Below are 20,088 nucleotides of genomic sequence, written 5' to 3'. Positions count from 1 at the left end.
AGAAAAACCGGGAACCAGTCAAGTGACCGGTCCCATTTTTCCCCAAACCCGCTTTTTTCCCAAAAACATTGATTTTGGTCAACAAATCACTAAACCGGCCAATTAACCGTTTGAACAGTCCAAACCATTCAAACGGTTTTGACCATTTTTCAAATTTTTTATTTTTTTAATTTTTTATCTTTTTATTGGAACAGGCCTGCCATTCGGATCAAACGGTCAGACCATTCAAACCGGTAACCAGATCCCTGACCAGTTCGGTTTTAAAAACCATGCCATTTAAACCCTTTAGAGTCCTTTAATATCAGATTCACCCATTTATTAATGGGGGTTAATAGGATCTGTTCCGATGAAACCCAACTAAATTTGATATCAACAATTACCTGTAATATAATAATTTTAATTTAGCAAAATCTATAACACAGAAATCTTAACAAGGTAATATTTTGTAAGGTGGGAACAATTTGTGGATAACAGATCTGGAGTGGTAAAAAGATATAAAAAGATAATAAAGTAATAAAGCTATTTTTACACGGTAGGCTAAGTTCGGTATAATTGGTTCCATACTTCCATTGGCTAGGCCTAAGTGCCTAACATATCAATGGTTCGCAAGAGCTAATGCTATAATTAATGATGTAAATGAAGGACTTTTTTGAATATTTATTGAATCATGTTTAGTCATTTGACAAATTAACAAGTTATATATAGACAATTTGGTCTAGTATCTAAAATTTAAAAATTTTCCCAAACCGAACTAGACCATCCTTGAGTCCATGATTGGATAACTGAAAAGCCTATTGATTTATCATTTAATGAATACTTTACCATTTAATTACTTCTCCACTAAAAGACAAACTGAAAAGCTTATAGATTACAATACCTTGAATATTTTACAATTTAATTATTTATCCACCGAAAGACAAAGCAATAAGCAGTTCAGTTAAGCAACTTCAGCCCTTGGATAGAAATTAGAAACACTACTTGTGCTGCTGATCCGCTAGGCTAGTAACCAACCAAATGTTGGAGATGAGTGTCTAAACTAAACAAATGAACCATACATAAAATGAAAATGATACCGCATTAAGAGGAAGAAGCCACAATTGCCGATGGGGACTGGGGAGTCCACAAGCAATTGCTTCCATTTTAGAAATACCCAATATGGAGTTCATAAAACTTTCACCATAGACATTGTTGACAATAACACAGGCAGTTTAAAAATTTTGTAACAGATGTAAGTAAATATCATACACCAAGAGATTCCTTTGATATACTGCAATCATGTTTTCACGAAGAACCTATTCATATGGTGGAAGTGAAACAGAGCTTTTGTAAAACATGTTAAGATATGCACCCTAGCTTTCGCGAGCCAATATCTCAAGAGCCATCTTCCTGACTCAAACCACCTGCTAATCCCGAGTTCTTATGGCTGCAAAGCTTGCTGTAGATATTAAAAGAAACAGAAGAGACTTAGTATCTAAACTCGATTAAAGAAACCCCTGAAGCATATTGCAATAGGAAGAATGACCTGATATGAGACTTTAAACTAGTAGCATACCTTAATCCCAACTAAGCATTTGCTTATCAGCTGTGGACATCTTTCCTTCTTTTCTTCCATTTATCATCATCATCAAAGCTCAACCAAGCAGTAGAACTGCCAAACCAGGTGGGTTTCTTCATCAAAGATGCAAGAAGTACCCCCCAAAGAACACCGAGAATGATGGAGCAGGATATGACTGAGTTCAGAAGGTTGAACAGCATGCCCCAGTCAGCCTCAGGTTCTTATGCCTGCACTCCTGCCAGTTAAAGAGAACAAGTGCCAAGGTGGCATTTTCCATTCTCAAGCCTAGATCTTTTCTGGCAGAGTGCAGGCATGGCCCAAGCCCCTTATCGGGGCCGGGCTAATCCATAACTTGCTTCAGGTTGCTGCTGGTGAGACTGCAAAAGAAACAGGCACGAAGGTAACTATCATAGGACAATTTTAAATCAAAAATAAATAAATAGATGCTGGAGACCACTATTCACCAGTCACCAATATAATAGAAACAACAGAAACATGAAAAAATGGTATGCCCAAAGTGACTATTGAGGACCAAATCCACACACACATATTAATGTAAATTATGGTCTGAGTAAGGGAAATGCAGAGATGCTATACAGTCAAGATCTTTTAAACCATTCCCTATTGAGTTTGTGGATCACACAGCAGCATAGGACAGAGATGCATAAATCTCGTGTTCATAAAAAATATAAAACAGCACTGCTCATTTGCTCGGGGACAGGCTTACTGGTCAATTTATCTAGAGAGCCTGATTTGGATGACCTGGTGTGTTAAATATGAAAGTTGAGAATTTGACCGTACAGGTTACCAACAATTGTTACCTTTACATATAAGCCCCCAATCATACCCAAGCAAAAGGAAGCCTTATTAGGATTTCATGAAGCGATTACCAAAAAAGGAGTCAGATGGTACAAAGGCATCATGGGCTGACCCATCAAACCATTATCTGACAATGACAATCAATCTGAATTTCCATGTCATAGTCCACTGAGTTTACAGAACTATAACTAGTTTAGACTTTAGAAAACCTTATTACATTAATATCGTGCAAGGCTTGGATTCTAGAAAAGGAAAAGAACCATATTCAATTGCCTTACCTGTGTAAAAGGTTGGTGAACATGTTCATGTGGATGGACATATGGCATTCCCGGGCGTGGGACTGTGTACTGAGAGGAATGCAAATATATTGCAGAACTGGAGTGTGCACCAACAGGATTGGGATTGAATGGGGTCATCATGGTCTCTGGTGGACCATAACCAATTCCAGCAGGATTAGATGTAGAAACCCATGGCCCACGTAAGTGTTGAGGGATTGCTCGAGATTGGTGATCCACTGAAATTTGAGGCCTATGTGCTGATCCGAGCTGTGGGAATTCAGTATTGTAGTTCAAAGCAGGCGTATACATGGGTTGCATGCCATATGGTCCCCCATTGAATCCAAACCCAGGATCAAATCTTTGCATATACCTGCAGAAACACGTCACTTCTTATATTCTTTTCATACTCGAAAAACAGGAAATAAATACTCATCAATCAATGCAGTACATATCACAGTTATATATTGTATAAATAATAACTGTATTGTAAATCACATAGGAAACTGAATTGAATCAAATTAAGGATCTTATCGTTAATGTTAGGCTTATTTATGCTTCTTATAAACTTGTCAAAAATTAAAAATAGACATACTATGAATCTAAATATACGAGGATAAGCAATTTTACCCTGTTTTTAATCCATGCCTACCATGTGTACCTAAAATAATAGAGTTTACCACTTTTAACCTAGAAGCCTATGATCACATAATCAAGTTCAACTTGAAAGTCAAATAATCCACATACAATGGCTCGTTAACCTGCATATGATAGAAAATAAAACACTATACGGTCTCTAAAAGGTCATCATCATCTAAGCCTTGTCCCAAGACTCCCAACCATATAGGGTCAACTATAAGAATCCTGTTTTGCCATTCCATTCTGTTAAGTGCCATATCCATCGTTAAATTTATTTTTTGGCAAGAAATCATTTCATATTACTTCCGCTCAAGTCCTTTTCAATCTGCCCCCCTAGCTCTTCTATCCCTTTCAACTTGTAATAGATCACTTATACTAACAGATGCTGTAGATGGTCTTCTCATCTTCTATGTGTGGCCAAACCATCTCAATCTACTTTCTCGTATTTTATCACCAATTCGAGTTGGAGCAGCTCCTAGGTTCCTTTGTATGACTTCATTTCTAATCCTGTCCATCAAAGTATTTGCATTTTCGTGTTCCACGAATGTGAGCTTGTCATAAATCATTCTCTACTAGGGATTTTAAAACAATTTTCCCTTAACAAAGCTTAAAAGTAATAAACAAATGACTAAGTAGAGAACGAATTCATGATTGAATTGATTTGAATCACATGAATCATTATAATCGTAGGATCCATGAATTGAATCATAGGATTTAAATAAAAAGTGAATGATTCTTGCAAAAAAGGATTCAGACATAAGATTCATATCAAAACCCTTGGAATTCAAGGTTGAGAGTCAGGAAACAAAGAAAAAAAAAAGAATGTCACTACCAGTACACTGTTACAGAATTGCACAGATCAAGGAGGAAGCCACCATCTAACAGGGCAATAAGTCCCAGACAAACAAAAGATCATAAGAGCCACATCCAACATTCATAAAATACAGACAGTAGTTAACAATAGGTAAAGGTGCACACATTTTGGCCAATTTCAGGAACAGAACATATTAGTTGGATCCACCATTTGGCATATCCAACTTCCAGAGAGAAGTACTACCAAAATGGAAGAAACAATTACAGCTCCTTCCCCACTTCTAACAATAACAAAGCACACTAGTCATAGCCAATGACAAATTAAAATGGACTCATTCCAGAACTCGTTGGAGACAAGAGGAAGTTTGGTCCCAAAAGAAAGTCAAAGAATCTAGAAAAGCTGGATCTATTTCCAAGGCTAGAACAGATAATAGGAAGATTCAATTCTTACCCAAAAAACACATAGTAACAATCAGAAGTATACCTTTCATAGTTCCTGTCATAGTCAGGATCTTTACGATCAACCTCACGATCACGAAATATAGCAACCCTACTGTTTGTCTTGTGCCTACCAATGGGCTCCTTCTCTGTCCTACTTCTACTTGATCTAGTGCTACCTGTAGTGGAATCAACCAAATTCCTGCCAAGATTCACTTCAGGGACTTCAGCAATGGATTTCTCCTCTAACTTCATAGATCCCAAGGAGCACTGCAGGACACTGTCTTGCACTGTGAGTTCACTTTCTGTTTTCCCTGCAGCACTACTGCTACCACTACTATTAGAGCTAAATATCCGTGCACGGGCCCTGTTATATTCCTCTTTTCGTTCTTCCACACTTTTTGAAAAATTTGCCCTGGATGTATGTGGATTTACACTGTTGACAGTCTGAGATCGCTTTTGTGGTCTTTGTTTAATTGCAACTTTAATGCCACTACTGCTATCTTCCTGTGGCAAGTTTACAGGAATGTCAGACAGACGAATTAAAGGGCGCCGGCACTCAGAAGTCTTGCGAACAACAATTCTGGAACCAGATCCATCAGGTAAATTGTTGTCTAATATGACCATTGACTGCAAGGAATAATGCTGAGCCACACGATGTGCTGCCAGGCGCAAATAGGAAGTAGGAAGCTGCTGGAATTCCATTTGCTGTTGAGTCGGGTCACGGATGAACTTCTCAACATCCTGTTCCATTCGCAGAACTGGACAGAGAGAAACCAAGAGAACCTTCATTTGACTTGGAGAAGTGAAGAAAACTTAACAAACAAGGTAGCTCACTCATTAAAATAATCATAATCCAACTGTTACCTAATAAGATAGCGTAAACTATACAACGTTTTTTATTTGCAGAAAATATGAACTCAGAACATTAAATGCATAACAGTCAAGGTCGCAACTTTTGTTATAATATAAAATAGAACAACTGAAAATGTAGGCTTATTGTCCTCATATTAATACAAAACTTTTCTTAGTAATCAAAAAAGTTAAATAGCATGGCTATACAAGATCATTTATATCATGGAACATAATATAGCAGTCCCAATTAAACCCATTCATTATTGATCCTTTACAATTTAACCACAAGCATAGTTTAGTATCAAATTTCAATGATTTTAAGAAAGTTGTAGGAGTAAATCTATCTGAAGATACATGAAGTGCATATGTTTTAGACTTTTAGTTATTGGAAATCAGGATGTTAAAGTGGGTTATTGTTTTGGGAATTTTGGAAGGTTTTGCTTAAACCTTTATGTATCCTATGTAAAGTCAATTGTTCTTGGGGGAGATATTTATAGTGCTTTTTTTTGGACAAAAGGGAATTATATTGATAACCACATGAACACCAGATTGCAAAATTTTCAGCAAGTCCCCATACAATGCAAGATGGCACAATCAGAAATAGGGCCACAGATTAATAGAAAGTGCATCTTTTCTGCACACACACACCCCATATGAAGTATGAACCAATTAATTTAGAGGAGTTAAAAAAACAACAAAAAAGTAACTGCCCCAGCAACGCAGACAACTGGAAGATTTTGGATTTGTCCCAGCTATTGCCTGTGGATGGCAAAACTAGTGAACCACTGGTGTGTGTGTGTGTGTGTCTGTGTGCATGCACAACTGCTCCCTTTTTTGGGTAAGTGAAGGATAGGTATCTTATTATATGAATATGACAAAAGGGGGATCCTTTGTCCCATGTACAAGTCGGACAAAGTTCACCAGTGCAGATCCATGTATACCATATGCATTCTATAAAATATCAGGGCCTGGAAAATAATAGGCACTCTAATCACCACAAAATATTGAGAAAGTATGGCCCCTGAAATCCAACAAATGGATGCTGAAATGAAAATAATTCACTCAATTGTTTAACTCCTTCCAAATGCTCCTGCAGATGGCAAACAGTGATAGATTCCATAAAATTCTCTCTTTTGAGGAAGCCTTTGACCGCCCATGCTTGAAAGAGGCTGCTTAGATTTGATGGTACGCCCATTTCCGTCCAAAACTCTTAACAAAGTAGCATCACGTCTAGAGACTCTAGATGTGTTCATGGACCGGGCCCAGGCTTGGCTTTTGCCAAAATTTGAATGGGCCTGACATGAAGTCCAAGCCCGTGAACAAGTCTAATCACGCTTATATTAGCAAGGGCAACTTGAGTTGGCCTGAGTTAGCATTTTACACTGCTTCGGGCTTTGGGCTTTTGGGCCAAGCCTATTCAAAATTTGGCAAAATCCCAATCCAAGTCTGCCCAAATTGCACCCCTAGGCAATGCAGCAACAGGTGTACCACTGATTCAGCAATCAGCACAAGATTGGCATAAAGCACACACAATTTTTGAATATCTCTCTTGCTTGACATGAGGTGTTCATTGATGAGAATTGTCCAAAAACGCTTTTTTATCAGCTTTTGTCCAAAAAACCTTTCAACCTTGCATAGGATGTTTGGGAACACTATCCACTTCCAAAGGATTGGTGCATCCTGACCCCCAATGAGAAAATGTAGCAGGACTTGACCAAAAAGACACCTTCTGCTTCAAGGTTCCACATCCAAATAATATTGCCCGGGTCCACGTTCACCTTTATTATCTGTTCTAGTCTTTGCAATGATTTTAAAGAACCTATTTGCCTCCCAATCATTTAGGTTAGGCTTGAGTTGAATAGTCATAATCTGTTATTATCTCGTAATTTTCTCATATGTGTGCTCTCTTTGAGAAAGCATATTTTACAAACATGAGAAAAATCTTCATCAATTGGCTGGTTCCACACCATTACTCCACCTAAACATAAATATAATCCCCTTCCAGCTTTAAAGATGTCTCTTAAAATCCTTAATGTGTTTTAGAATGTCTCTTAAAGGCTAAACAGAAAAGATGGCTGAGAGATTCGCCTCGAGGCCCATCATTATAGTGTTTCTCCATATTTTCTGGCCATGCCCTGTCTCCATAGTGCATTAGTTTCCACTCAAAGGAACCACAACCACTTAATAAGCAGGGCCTAGTACATCTCCCTTGGAGGTCTTAGACCAATTCCTCATTTTTCTTTTGAAGTGCAAACTTAATAAGCTCAAACTGAATGATATTTCATTTCCCCATGTGGATTGTCCTATAGGAGATCTCGTTCTTTCAGTTGTAATTCGTTTTTGCTTTGGAGAGTACATAGCTTGTGCCTCTCCAAGATAAACTTGTATTAGTTAATTCTCTTATTAATAATAAATCCATTTATTTATCAAAAAAAGGGTGTTGTATCATGTAAGGTACTCGAATTTTTATAGTAATTTCATATCCAATATTATATCATGTAGGTGTATGATGGTCACCTAGACCATCAGAGCACAGAAGGTGCTAAACCAATACAACACGAATGCCTTCGATGAGTTCATAACTCGGCACACATCCGTGATGAGCTCAGAACTCGAGTAGAAATGTGATGGGCTCATTACCCAAAACGAATTGCGATGAGCTCAAGACCCGCACGGACTTGCGATGAGCTCAAAGCCATCGACAACTGCGAAGAGCTCAGGCTCATTGCAGGTCAAAAACGAGTAAAAGAAACGTGTGTATCATTAAAAATGCACGTGTCGGGACGCCTCATAGGTTTGGAGAGGACACGCGAGATAAGTAGTGACGGCATCCACACCACATCAATTTAAAAGGCTCACAAAAGGAAGTAGCACGTGTATCATGAGAATCCTCAGACGAAAGAAAAGCTCGTCCTTGAGATATCTCATAAGACATGTTGCAAAACCCTAGTGGTGTTCCTTGACAACTGACACCGAATCCAAGATTCCCTTCCCTAATGGGAATCAAAAACTTTTGGCTCCTTCCTTTTGGGACCTCGGGATCTCACACTATAAATAGGGGTCCAACTCATAACGAGATCATCATTCTATCACCTTATTCACCCTAGCCTTTAGCCTATCTCCTATTCCCAGCTTTCCCCTGTCCTTCAAGGAGACACCCGTACATAGCCTTACCTCCCTACTCACAATATCCAACCATGTCCTTGTTGAATCCAGTTAAGGTAGTCCCTTAGATGCTTTCAAACAGTAATTTACTCAAAGCTTAAGCCCAAATGTCTTATAGAGAGAGAACTAGGTTAGCAACCATGAGTTCTCACCAAAAAACAAAACAGGAATTCTTAGGAAAAATACTTGAGTGCCCATCAGTGCTGCTAAATTTAGGACCTCTTAGGTAATTTCCTCAAGTTTATTAAAGTCTAAATACCACTTTGAAGCATAGAACAATACTTCTTAGATATCTAAGGTTAAAGTTCGCAATATATCAGACCATATCAGCCAATACACACTTTTAGTTGCGGTTGACCTGTTTCAAGCAGTAGACAAGCCTTATACGACCCCCCTGAACAGGTTTGGAAAAAAACTGAAAAAAAGCGCCCCGTGATACAAGCCAATAAGCCCCATCCAGCATATTGGCCTGTATCGCTATTTAGAACTTTGGTCATAAGCCATTTTTGTATGTCAGCTTTCCAGATTAGCCTAGTTGTTCAAGTCTAAATCTAGAGCCATTACATTCATTTGCAACAAGAACTTCATCAATGATTTTCCAACCTTCCACTCGATTGTGGTTTTGAGAAATAATAGAAACCATTTTTTTCTTTTTTTTATCAATAATAGAAACCACTTTTTCTGATCATTGAAATAGTGGAAATCATTACTCTCTTAAACCTTGAAACCAGCAGCTTTGCTACAATCTTATATACACTCCCAACTAAGCTGACTGGATGCTAAATTTTTTATGTCCTCGGTCCTCCACCTGATCTAATTGGGGAATGAGGTTTATGGTTGTTGCAATGGTAGCTTCCTATATGGTACTTCATTGTGAAATTCTTCCATAATCTTAAGGCATTATCAACCATATCTTAGTAGTTTTAAAGAAGCCATGGGAAACCCATCCAGGCCAAGAACCTTGCCACCACATAATCACTTAAGAAGATACAAGAATTCATCTTCATCAAACAGCAAGACATCATCTACAAATTTATAGACTGGCCACCACCATCTAGCTCAAAAGCACCAATAGAAAGTACTTTACAAGTTACAAACTATTGCACAAGTGTAAAACACATAGGTCTATGGGGGCAAGAGGTCTTCTAAGCGCAACACCCATTCCCTCAATGTCATCCCTATTCAGCAAAGTCATGGTTATCGAAAAGAAGTGTGCAACACCCATTCCACATCCAACCCATCGTCGCGTGCCAGGAGGAGCCAATCGTTCCATTCCCTCAATGTCGCCCCATCCAAGGACGTTAGACGACGACCGTTCATGTTGTGTAGAGCCAAGGAGAGGTAATAGACCCATGGGCTAAGGCCTCACCCACTGTACCCCTTGAGCCTGGATAAGACTGTAAGAGTACAATATCTGAGCTAGCATGCCTGCCCATTAAGGTGGGGAGCAGATATCTTCCACCATCACATCCTAGCTAATCTAGTGCATGGGGATGGGGAGAGGGAATCTGCAATCAAGACAGCCCATAAAATCTTGAAAGGCCAGGGTTTCATTGGGATAAGTTGTCTTGAGAGTGAACTCTGATGAGACTACAAAAGAAAGAGAAAAAGAGACAAGTCAAAACAAAAACAGTTGTCATGAAGAAGAGTAGCCAAACCAAGCTAGAACAACATTACCAGACTGCAACACCATTACTTCCATAGCCTCGAGAAGGATTTCCACATTGGAAGAACTTGAGACCTCCAAGATAGTGGTCAAAAGAGTAAAGACAATGGCTTAAACAACCCTCATGGTTTGAGAACGTGTTTAAAAACGACAAGCCGATGGGGTACTAGAATCGCTTCGATGACTGGCACAACTACGTGGGGGCGAATACTGACCGTTCCCCAAGTGGGAATCACCTGCATTGTGGGTAGGAAGCGCAATAATCAGGACCCAACAAGGACAATGGTGGCCTAAGGAGTTCCCCACAACAAAAAGGAAGGGCAAAAAGTAGGGGCAAAACATGATGCAACATGATGCTTAAAAGACCTCTTTCATAAGATGACTAGAAGGCTATGAGATCAAGTGGGGTCCCATTCCTCTTGGCCCCCAATACTTATATGTGCAAAGGCAATACGAAAAGGTGCACATGCAATTAATGGACATAAACGGTGTGTGCAATGCAATGCCTCGAAAGAAACAAACCACAATTCTAATGGGTTCGCCACCCTAAGAAGGCTAACTCGGACATGGGTTTGCAACCCCTAGAGGGCTAACTTAGGTATGGGCTCACCTCCCTAAGAAGGCTAATTCAGACATGGATCTTGAGTATACCACCCCGGACAAATGATTGTGGAATGTAACTTAAATGCAGAATCTGTTATGACAATTGTGCCCCCTTTTTCTTTCGATCGACTCAATTGTTAGGGGGCTAAATGTTGAAATCAAAGATGGGGAAACCCATCCAACGAACAGGGCACACCCAAGTGTCTCGACCACAAGGGAAAGAAGAGCATGGTTATTGAGGACGGACTGGCGCATTAATGGCAAAGCGTCAGCAAGAAGGTAGCTCACCGATCAAGCCAAGTTGGCAAGACGAGTGAATAGGCCAACGTTCTTGACAGGATCTCTCAAGTGGGGGATGTCTAAGGAGCATGATGAACCGAGTCAAGTTTGGTAGGTTGGGGAGGTTATGTCACCGTGTTGTGTCACCACGTCATTAGTGCTCAAAGAGGTTTGGTGACCCACATTTATTAACCGCAATTAATGTGGCATAGTTGCATCAAAATGAAAGCCATTTTGAGAACGTCCAAGGAAGTTGTGAGGATGGTGATGGTAATTTCGGAAATACTTGAGGTGCCAACATGCACCTAGAAGGGTTTAGGGAAATGATAGTCATCAAAGACTCTACCTAGGGGTTAGGGGAAGGAGTTATAAATATCCCTCAATCGTCTGTATAAAGGGCGAGGAGAAAAGGAGCCATCAGCATTAATAGCTTCAAGTCTCTCCCATCTTGTAAGCCTCTCCCATCAACCTTGCCTGCCTGCCATCCCAATCTCGTGCCAAAGACAAACCTCCACTGGGTCTTTGTTCCTATAGGAGCCAATTCAGTTCACACTACCCTATTCTAGCTTGAATCGACCTCTAGGATTGTGACATGTGTTTTGTTCAAATCTGAACCCCAACACCCTTGAAATTGGAACTAAATCTCAGAGTCCAAGGACTCCTATCACAATTTCAAACCTTGTCCTTGCTTTTTCAAGAGTCCAAATAACTTAACCATTTTATCCACCTTTGAGTTGTTTAAATGGTTGAGTAGAAGCAGGATATAAGTATTAAATTATGCACCACCTCTTCAAAACTGCTGCTCACACCTATGCTCCTTTATAAGATGGTGAGATAAACTAGGGAGTAGCGATCAATGTCTGTAGTAAACTTCCTACAGCAAACACCACCCCAATTTCCAAGACTTCTCCTGCTCCCTTTCCCCACCCTAAGCATATATTCCTAATTGATCATCTTGGACATCTTCTACAAACACTATTACAGCAACTAATGACACCATTACCTTCCCACCCCCATGTTCTTATGTAAATAACCAAAAGAAAATACTCTTCGCCATAAAAATTTATTAATACCAAATGAAGTCTCTACAAAGTATTGGAAACCTTACATATCGATATAATGTTAAAATGGTTCTAGCTTAGAAGTTCCAACAAAACCTATACACACAGACTAGATAGCTCAGACAATATTTATCTTAAAAAGGTCATAAAATTGTATTAAAGCAAAAGGAAATTAGAAAACTATAATAAACAGAGCGTCACATCACCAATCCCAATCCCTGTCTACAACAGTTACCAGAAAAATCAAGTCAATGGATGAACGACAACACAAAGCTTAACCCTAAAGACGCGAAATAGGCGACACTTACTCGACAAACGCTCACGAGGGTTTTGCAAAGCTTCCCTGAGAAACTGATCAACCTGATTGATAACATCTTCCGAAACCCCTGCAGTCCTCTCAGAACCAACGGACGAAGGCGAAGCAGAAGATGACAAAGCAGGAGTAGCAGGAGGAGGAACAGGAGGATCATCAGCGAAGTCCTGCGGTGGTGGCGTCGCTGAATTCTTCCTGCAGGAGACTCTCAACCTGCTCATGCTCTCCTCCAAATCCGCCGTTTCCCATGAATCAGAGGCCCCGGCATCGTCCGCAGAGCCCGTCATGGCCGGAAAACTCTAGGGTTTGAGAATCGAAAGGGTCATGAACATGAAATTAGGGCCGGCTCCATAAGACAAACCCTAATTACAGAAAATCCCATCAGAGACGGCGACGACGATGACAACAAGATTAGGGTTTGGAAGACCGAGTATCGACGAAACCAAACAACGCGGATTTCTTTCCTTTTCTTATTTCACGGTCCTCTGGGCTTCCTATAAAGGAAGTAAGGAACCCAACCCGACACACGATGAAGACAAGAAAGAAAGAAAGAAAAGAGCAAAGCAACGAATGAATGAAGACGTACTTGTCAAAGCTGGTATAAAGAAAAGGAAGCATAAATCCATAAGATATTAGAAATTCGTTTCCTTCCACCGATAGATAGGATTTCGGGCTTGGCCGGGTTGCTTCATGCTGCCCCACATTATTTCATTTATTCATGAAATGAAAGATTTGGTATTTACTACATTGACACAAAGGAGAAGGGTTCACTTTTGGTTCAAAATGTCTCTATTAATTGAAGGGTGGAGGTGACATGTATCTAGAGTTAAGATGGATTGATAGGGTTTTGCAAAATAGGACGAATCAACTTTATCTCTACATGGATCCTCTATAAAAAGAGTAATGGCAGCAAAAACAAGCATGATCATTTCACTTTTGGGGTTTTTAATGATTTAATAGTTAATTTTGGGTCAAAATTATCAATCTTTTTAAAAAACTGACTCGGAGGTTGAATTGTTTTTTTTTCCTTTGAGTTGTGGGTCATCGTTTGATCACCTAGGGGAATGAAATCAAACCATGTTTATATATGTATTTTTATTGATAAAATGTATAATTATTTTTTAGATGTAATATATGTATATATAAACATTATTATATATCTAGTTTATATTTTTAATTTTTTTATTTGTAAGGAATATTAAAAAATATGGTTTGAGACAAAAAAGATTTTTTTTGGGAGTTTGCATACACATTTAGTGTGCAAATTTAAGGACTTTAAAATGATAAAAAAATCACTCCAATTTAATATGTGAGTGCAAAGTTATGGCTTCCAAAAGTTTGTATATGCATTTAGTGTGCAATCCATAACCCAATGGTCGAGTCAAACCATGGGTTGAAATTTCATAACATGCCAGCTCGTATCAACTGATGGGATGTATTTCGTCGAGGGCCAAAATACATGGAAAGTATAGAATCTGTATGTTTTGTCGAGGGACAAAAAAGCCAAGCTTTCCACAGTGGCATTTCATTTGTTTTTACTGTTCTGTTACAGATGTAGACTATATGAAGAAGGGAAAAGAGAGGGGTATTACAATGGTTTCCAATATCTTTCCTTCATGACTAAAAAGAATAAAGATAAAAGGGAATTCTAGTCCTACCAATACGCCGATGCATTCTTGTCAAATCACCACGTGAAAAGACACTAAAACCCTTGACATGGACAAATGCAAAAGCATTGGAAGGGGATAGATCTCTAATCCTAGAAGCAAGAGTATGATAAGCATTACTCAAATAAAGAAAGAATGGGTGTCAATTTCTATTGCCTTTATTGTCAAATGTAGGAGTCACCTCTTTGATAAATGTAGGACCCTCAATCATTATCTTTCTAAGGTCATGTTTGGGAGTGCTTATGTTAAAAATAATTGTTTAAAAACAAGTGTTTATTCAAATAAGCGTTTATTTGTATTTGGCACCCAATATTTTCAAAAATAAGCACTTAAATAAGCAATTGTGACTCTTTTGTCCTTCATTTCTTTCAAAATTTCAAAATATCCAATTCAAAGTGAATAAATAAAAGTACTTTGATAGAAGTGCTTTTATAAAAAGTACTTTTATAAAAGTGCTTCCATAAAAGTACTTTGATGAAAGCATGTCCATAAAATACTTTTTACAAAAATGCTTTTGTAAAAATTGCTTTTATAAAATTACTTCCGTAAAAATGCTTTTATAAAAGTGTTTTCGTAAAAGTGCTTTTATAAAAGTACCTCCACAAAAAGTAATTTTATAAAAGTGCTTTCATAAAAGTACCTTTATAAAAGTGCTTCCGTAAAAGTATTTTTATAAAAGTGCATTCGTAAAAGTGCTTTCATAAAATTACTTTTATAGAAGTGCCTTTGTAAAATTGTTTTTGTAAAAGAGTTATAATTGGTATTCTAAAAATTCACTAGGGACAATTATGGGAGAAAAAAATTGAATAAGTGTTTGTTGTATGAACACTTAAAAATAGCTATAAATTTTGGCTTAAAAAATAAGTCCTTATTTTTAAAATAAACACTTATTTCAGACTTATTTTTCAAACACTAGTAAGCTCTTAATAGTGTAGTCCCCGCCCAAATAAACATTTATTTCCAATAAGCACTTATTTTTAAACACTCCCAAACATGACCTAAGTATAAAATGACAAACACATCGTCCTTGAAATTTGTCTCAGCTGGTGGACATTGTTGTATTGCAATAAGAGTTGGACATGTCATTTGATTGGTGCCACAAATGAAATATCAACATCATATCTAGTAAATGGAGCTTCTTTATGGTCAGTATGCAATGTCATGTCCATTTCCAAAAATGAAGTGAAAATAATGGTTGATGGTTTCAGACATGTTTGAACTACATCTCTCATTGTACTATAAGATTAATTGCGTTGGCACAAAGAAATTGCAAACCCATGCTTCTTTTATTTGAACCCATATCTCTACCTCTGCAAGCAAAAACTCTGCACACAACATTCAACCCCACATCAAGAATATCTCATATACATATTTGTTAAATCTTTTGAATGTCCAATTAGATACCCGTCCCGTAGTTTACTTGAAAGAGATATCATCGGAGAATCTTTCTCCTAGATGGATCATTGAAGAATTTCACAATTTTCCTTTAGAACTAAGGTCCTTTTTTTGGATGAAACTTTCCTATTTTTATCACATTCTAGAGTAGCTTGACCACTTCAAATCATCCATTAGACTATTTAATGATATTGGTTACCTGTTCACTTTCATGAAAAAGTAATACATAATACAGTACAAAACATTAATCAATACAAAGAATAAAGAGATTGATATAACAAGGGCGGAGACAACATGTTGAGAAAATGAGATCTCAATGCTGTTGAGGAAGTAATGGATTCTCTTCATTGTGTAAAGACTGAACAAGGGTGAGGGTGAGTGCCTTTTATAATATTGATTAGACCTTCATTGCCACTTTTCACTAGGGATGCAAAGGGATGGATCGGATTTGAATCAGGGTATATCAAAATCCGATCCAACACTATTAATTGCATATTTAATCTGATCTGAAGATTTAATCGGATCTGATAAACATGGATCTGAATTAGAATCCCATCAGAAAGTCGGATATTTGGATCTTATCCGATCAAATTTGTTTTTTTTTAAATAAATTATTAAAAGAAAAATAAAATATACTGGTTTGAATAAAGAAAAACAAAAAATACAAGTATTTTTTAATTATTTTTGTCATATATACATGTTTATTATAAAAAAATAAATAATATAACAAATGTACAAAATTACAATATTAACAATATATCTATAAATAAATAACATACACATATGCATATATATTTATATAAATATATAGAATATATCAGATCGGATAGGGGTGATTCAAATCCAATCCAGTTTTCTGATCGGATCCTATTATCAGATCCAATCCAACGATTCAAACTGGAGTTATTTGAATTCGACCAAATATAATCAGATCTCGGATCATGATTCGATCCATTTGCACCCCCACTTTTCACCTCAAGGGCATGGGTTCCATGATCAAAAAACATAACTAAACACCACCAAGGAGAGACAAGAACTGAGCATGGATTGAAGTACTAGAACCATAGAAATAGGGGGGGAAAAGCCAAGAAGAAAACACCAGTTGTATTTCTAACAATCCCACTTATACCTTCTAGGAGATCCACCTAACTCTTCTAGGTGGAATTTGGGAATGCTTATTGATTGAGTGTTTTATTTTAATAAGTGCTCATGAATATTTGGTGAAAAATCACTTATTTCAAACAGGTGTAGTATAGGTATTTTCATAATGATGTGGCAGGCTAAGATAGGCCAAAAAGGAAATAAGCACTTAAAAATAAGTCCAAAATTATGGGCTTCCCAAATAAACATTTATTCTCAGAATTAATCAGTTATTTGAGCTTACTTCCCAAATACAAAATAAGTGCTTATTCAAATAAGCGATTATTTTTAAGTACTCCTAAACTTGACCTTATTTAGAACTTGAAGAACAAGAAAATTGGAACCACTGCGATTTTTAAATTCATTAATCGAACTCTATCCACCATGCCACCTCCTTACGTCGTTTATCAAAACCTGAGAAGAGGACCCCGAAGCCTTCAAATGCATCTCTGTTTCCACAACACCCAAAGAACGATAGATGGGGTTATACTGACTAGTTAATGATCCTTTAACACAATCAATTACATGTTGGGTTGGAGCAAGAGTAATGTTAAAAAATACCTTCAAACCTTGCATAACACTGACAATAAATAAATTATTGAACGATTCAACTCTATAGTTGCTACAACAACTACACTTTAGTGCAATAGAGATACCCATTTGCATTATAAAATCATCTGTTGGAAGGATCCAATGCATAAATCTCCACATGAACATGGGAAATTCTAGTATCTAGGATTTTTTTTTTTTTTCATACAAACTTGGTCCAATTAGTAATCTCTGTTTCTCCTCAGATCCAGATCCCAGGCATAGGTTATAGAAAATTTGCCATTAGAATTGAGGTTCCAAATCAAAGAACCAGTCGAATCATCAATAAGATCTTCATGGTCAAGACTCAAGAACATGACTGAGTTTGAACAAGTCTACTACTTCATAGATAAGCAGGTTGGATCCTATCCGGTTGTCATATCAAAAGGAGAGCTCACCTCTCCCAACCATCCATTGACAATGAATTAATGCCAAGTATTTCATACCAATCATCTCTCCCAAAGTCTATTCCAAGTTTTTTACAAGGTAAGAAGAGACAAAGGGGGGTATTTTTAACATAATTGAAAAGCATAAACTAGGCCCAAATAGAATTTTTGCGGAAGCCTGAACCAAGATTTAAGACAAAAAAAAAGCATTTACAATATAAAAAATGAGACCTTATACCAACCCCACCATGCAAACCTTACAACAACCAACCCACCTCAGCCTAGCTTCAAAATCCGAGAAACCCCAAACAAAATTAGCAACCAGCGATTTTTGTTTATTTTCTAGTTGATGGTCTTATTGAAAGTTGTAGGTTTTCTTTTTTTTATTAGTTCAGTTTGGAAGGAGTATAAATACAAATATGTAGAGTGTAAAACCTTATGTATGTAATTATACTGTACATATATATTTGTATTTATACTCTTTCTAAATTGAGCATTAATTTCTTAAAATGCAAAATTTCACAAAAGATTGTTTTTTCTGCATGGTAATGGTTGTTTAGTCGAAACTTGTACGATAACTAGAGAATGATATGGAAAAAGAAGGTGCTTGATCCCTTTTAGGCTCACTAACAAGTTTATCTATTAGGGACTTAGGGGGTGGGGATAGGAGTGTCAATTGACCGGCTTTGGATTGGACTCCAAAATCAATTTGTACGGATTGGATTGACTAATAAGACATATAGAATTGGACCAGTCCAAACCTAAGGGTCCAAAGTATTTATTGGATTGGATTGGACCTGGTCCATCCATAATGAATTTATATTGGATTCGGTTGGATTGAGACAATATCTAGTCCACTGGTGGAAGATAAGAATATAGGTGTCAATGGGCAAGGTTTGGGTTAAAACCAATCTAAATTAAAACAAATTTGAAAATATTGGATGGTCTAAACATTGAATTGGACCGGTCTAAAATATTCGTCGGATTGGATTGGACCTGGTCCATTTGTAATGGACTCACATTGGACTGGATCGGATTGGACCAAATCCAATCCAATTGACATACCTAGGTGGGGACAGTGCATGGGGCACATAAGGCCTGGTGGACATACTGCAATACTGCAGGAGAGCTAACAATTTTGCAAAGTTAGTCCTACATCTTCTGTAATTTGAGAGTAATGCTGATTACCCATCTCAACTACTAGATCATTGGCAAGGCCACTCAATCAGGTACAGTAATGTCAAGGTTTAAAGCATGATATGTATCGCATTGTATTGTATGTATTGCATCGGTATTGAGATTTTTGGATACGATAAATAAATACTAAGAGTTTGGGCATTTTGGTGGTTTCAAATGTTGACGCCCATCCTTTAGTTGCTTATCTGTAAATTATCGTGCCGACTAAGTAAAAATAAAAAGTATTGCTTGTTCACGAAATTCTTGAGTAAAATAAGCAATGGATAGAATGGATAGAGAACATAGTGAGCTAGAAATTGCTCCAGAAATGGCATCTAATACCTATAACCAAATTTGGATATGGTTACATATTTGTTCGGTAAACAAAGATGGTTGCATTTGATGTATATAAGCTATTCCTTTTCATACTAGGATTCATATTTGCAAATCAAAGGAGATCAATAAGGACTAGAGCGCTAAGCAGCAAAATGGAAGAGGAACCATACTTATGGTCAGATAAAGCAAACGACATCACATTATGAGTTTGTTAAAAACATTTAGCAGATTTACAAACTAAAAGATAAAACTCCAAGAAGGGTAATTGGAGATCCAATACATAATTGGTTCATATTTTAATAACATCTTCTTGATAGTTATTTGAAGAGATCTATGCTGCCAGAAAAAGACTTGATACGCTTTGACGAATCAAAACCCTCATGTGAATTTTGATATATATACCACCTGATTGGTTGCCAATTTTATGATACTTGTTGTTTGGTTAAGAATTCTTGTCTTTTCGGTATCATAGTCCATAGCTTTGGTTACTTAATGACACAAGGCCAAAGCTAGGCCTGGGGTCTGGGCCAGGCCAAGTCAGGCCCTGGCCCAAGCTATATAGGTGCTAACTGTTAAACCCAGCCATGATCACCCCTAAATCAATTGGGGTGTTCTTTTTTCGGATTTTGTGAGGGGGGAAGTTGGTCAATGGGATTTTGGTTCCCATTGACCAAGAATCCCATATTCTTTTTTCAGATTTATGTGGGGGCCAGGGAAAGTTTATTTTTCTGGGTATCCTAGGTGGGTAAATAACTTTTCCACCTAGGGGGAAAGTTGTCACTACTTGAATGGGACAAAAATGCCCTTTTTAATAATGGATTTTTATGGTTAAAATGGCCATTGCCTTATTTACATGAGAAATAAAAGAATATGGGTAACTTACCGAAAAGCGAACAAGGCCTAATTTTTACTTTTCACC

The 20,088-nt window shown here is 37.5% G+C and overlaps 1 protein-coding gene across 1 annotated transcript; it reads right to left on the bottom strand.

Annotated features, from left to right (window-relative positions):
• Nucleotides 1-1,077: 1,077 nt before the first annotated feature.
• On the bottom strand, nucleotides 1,078-13,084 carry LOC104588330 (uncharacterized). Its single transcript, XM_010246212.3, has 5 exons — nucleotides 12,477-13,084; nucleotides 4,586-5,300; nucleotides 2,653-3,022; nucleotides 1,553-1,932; nucleotides 1,078-1,435 (listed from the first exon to the last, which is right to left on the bottom strand). Exons 1-4 carry the CDS (start codon nucleotides 12,766-12,768, stop codon nucleotides 1,882-1,884), a joined length of 1,428 nt encoding a protein of 475 aa, XP_010244514.1. The 5' UTR covers nucleotides 12,769-13,084; the 3' UTR covers nucleotides 1,078-1,435; nucleotides 1,553-1,881.
• Between the last annotated feature and the right edge of the window lie 7,004 nt (nucleotides 13,085-20,088).

This window comes from Nelumbo nucifera, chromosome 6 (assembly GCF_055504915.1).
Source record: "Nelumbo nucifera cultivar China Antique chromosome 6, China Antique-T2T, whole genome shotgun sequence".
In the NCBI taxonomy this organism is placed as follows: domain Eukaryota; kingdom Viridiplantae; phylum Streptophyta; class Magnoliopsida; order Proteales; family Nelumbonaceae; genus Nelumbo; species Nelumbo nucifera.
This window is presented reverse-complemented; position numbering and strand designations above follow the sequence as displayed.

Bases quoted from the DNA above. Each gene is read 5' to 3' on its own strand.
- LOC104588330 (XM_010246212.3), bottom strand. From the start codon at position 12,768: ATGACGGGCTCTGCGGACGATGCCGGGGCCTCTGATTCATGGGAAACG. The intron at 3,023-4,585 runs GTATACTTCTGA...GTGTTTCTGCAG, and splicing joins TATGACAGGAACTATGAAAG to GTATATGCAAAGATTTGATC. The intron at 1,933-2,652 runs GTAAGGCAATTG...TTTCTTTTGCAG, and splicing joins TTCACCAACCTTTTACACAG to TCTCACCAGCAGCAACCTGA.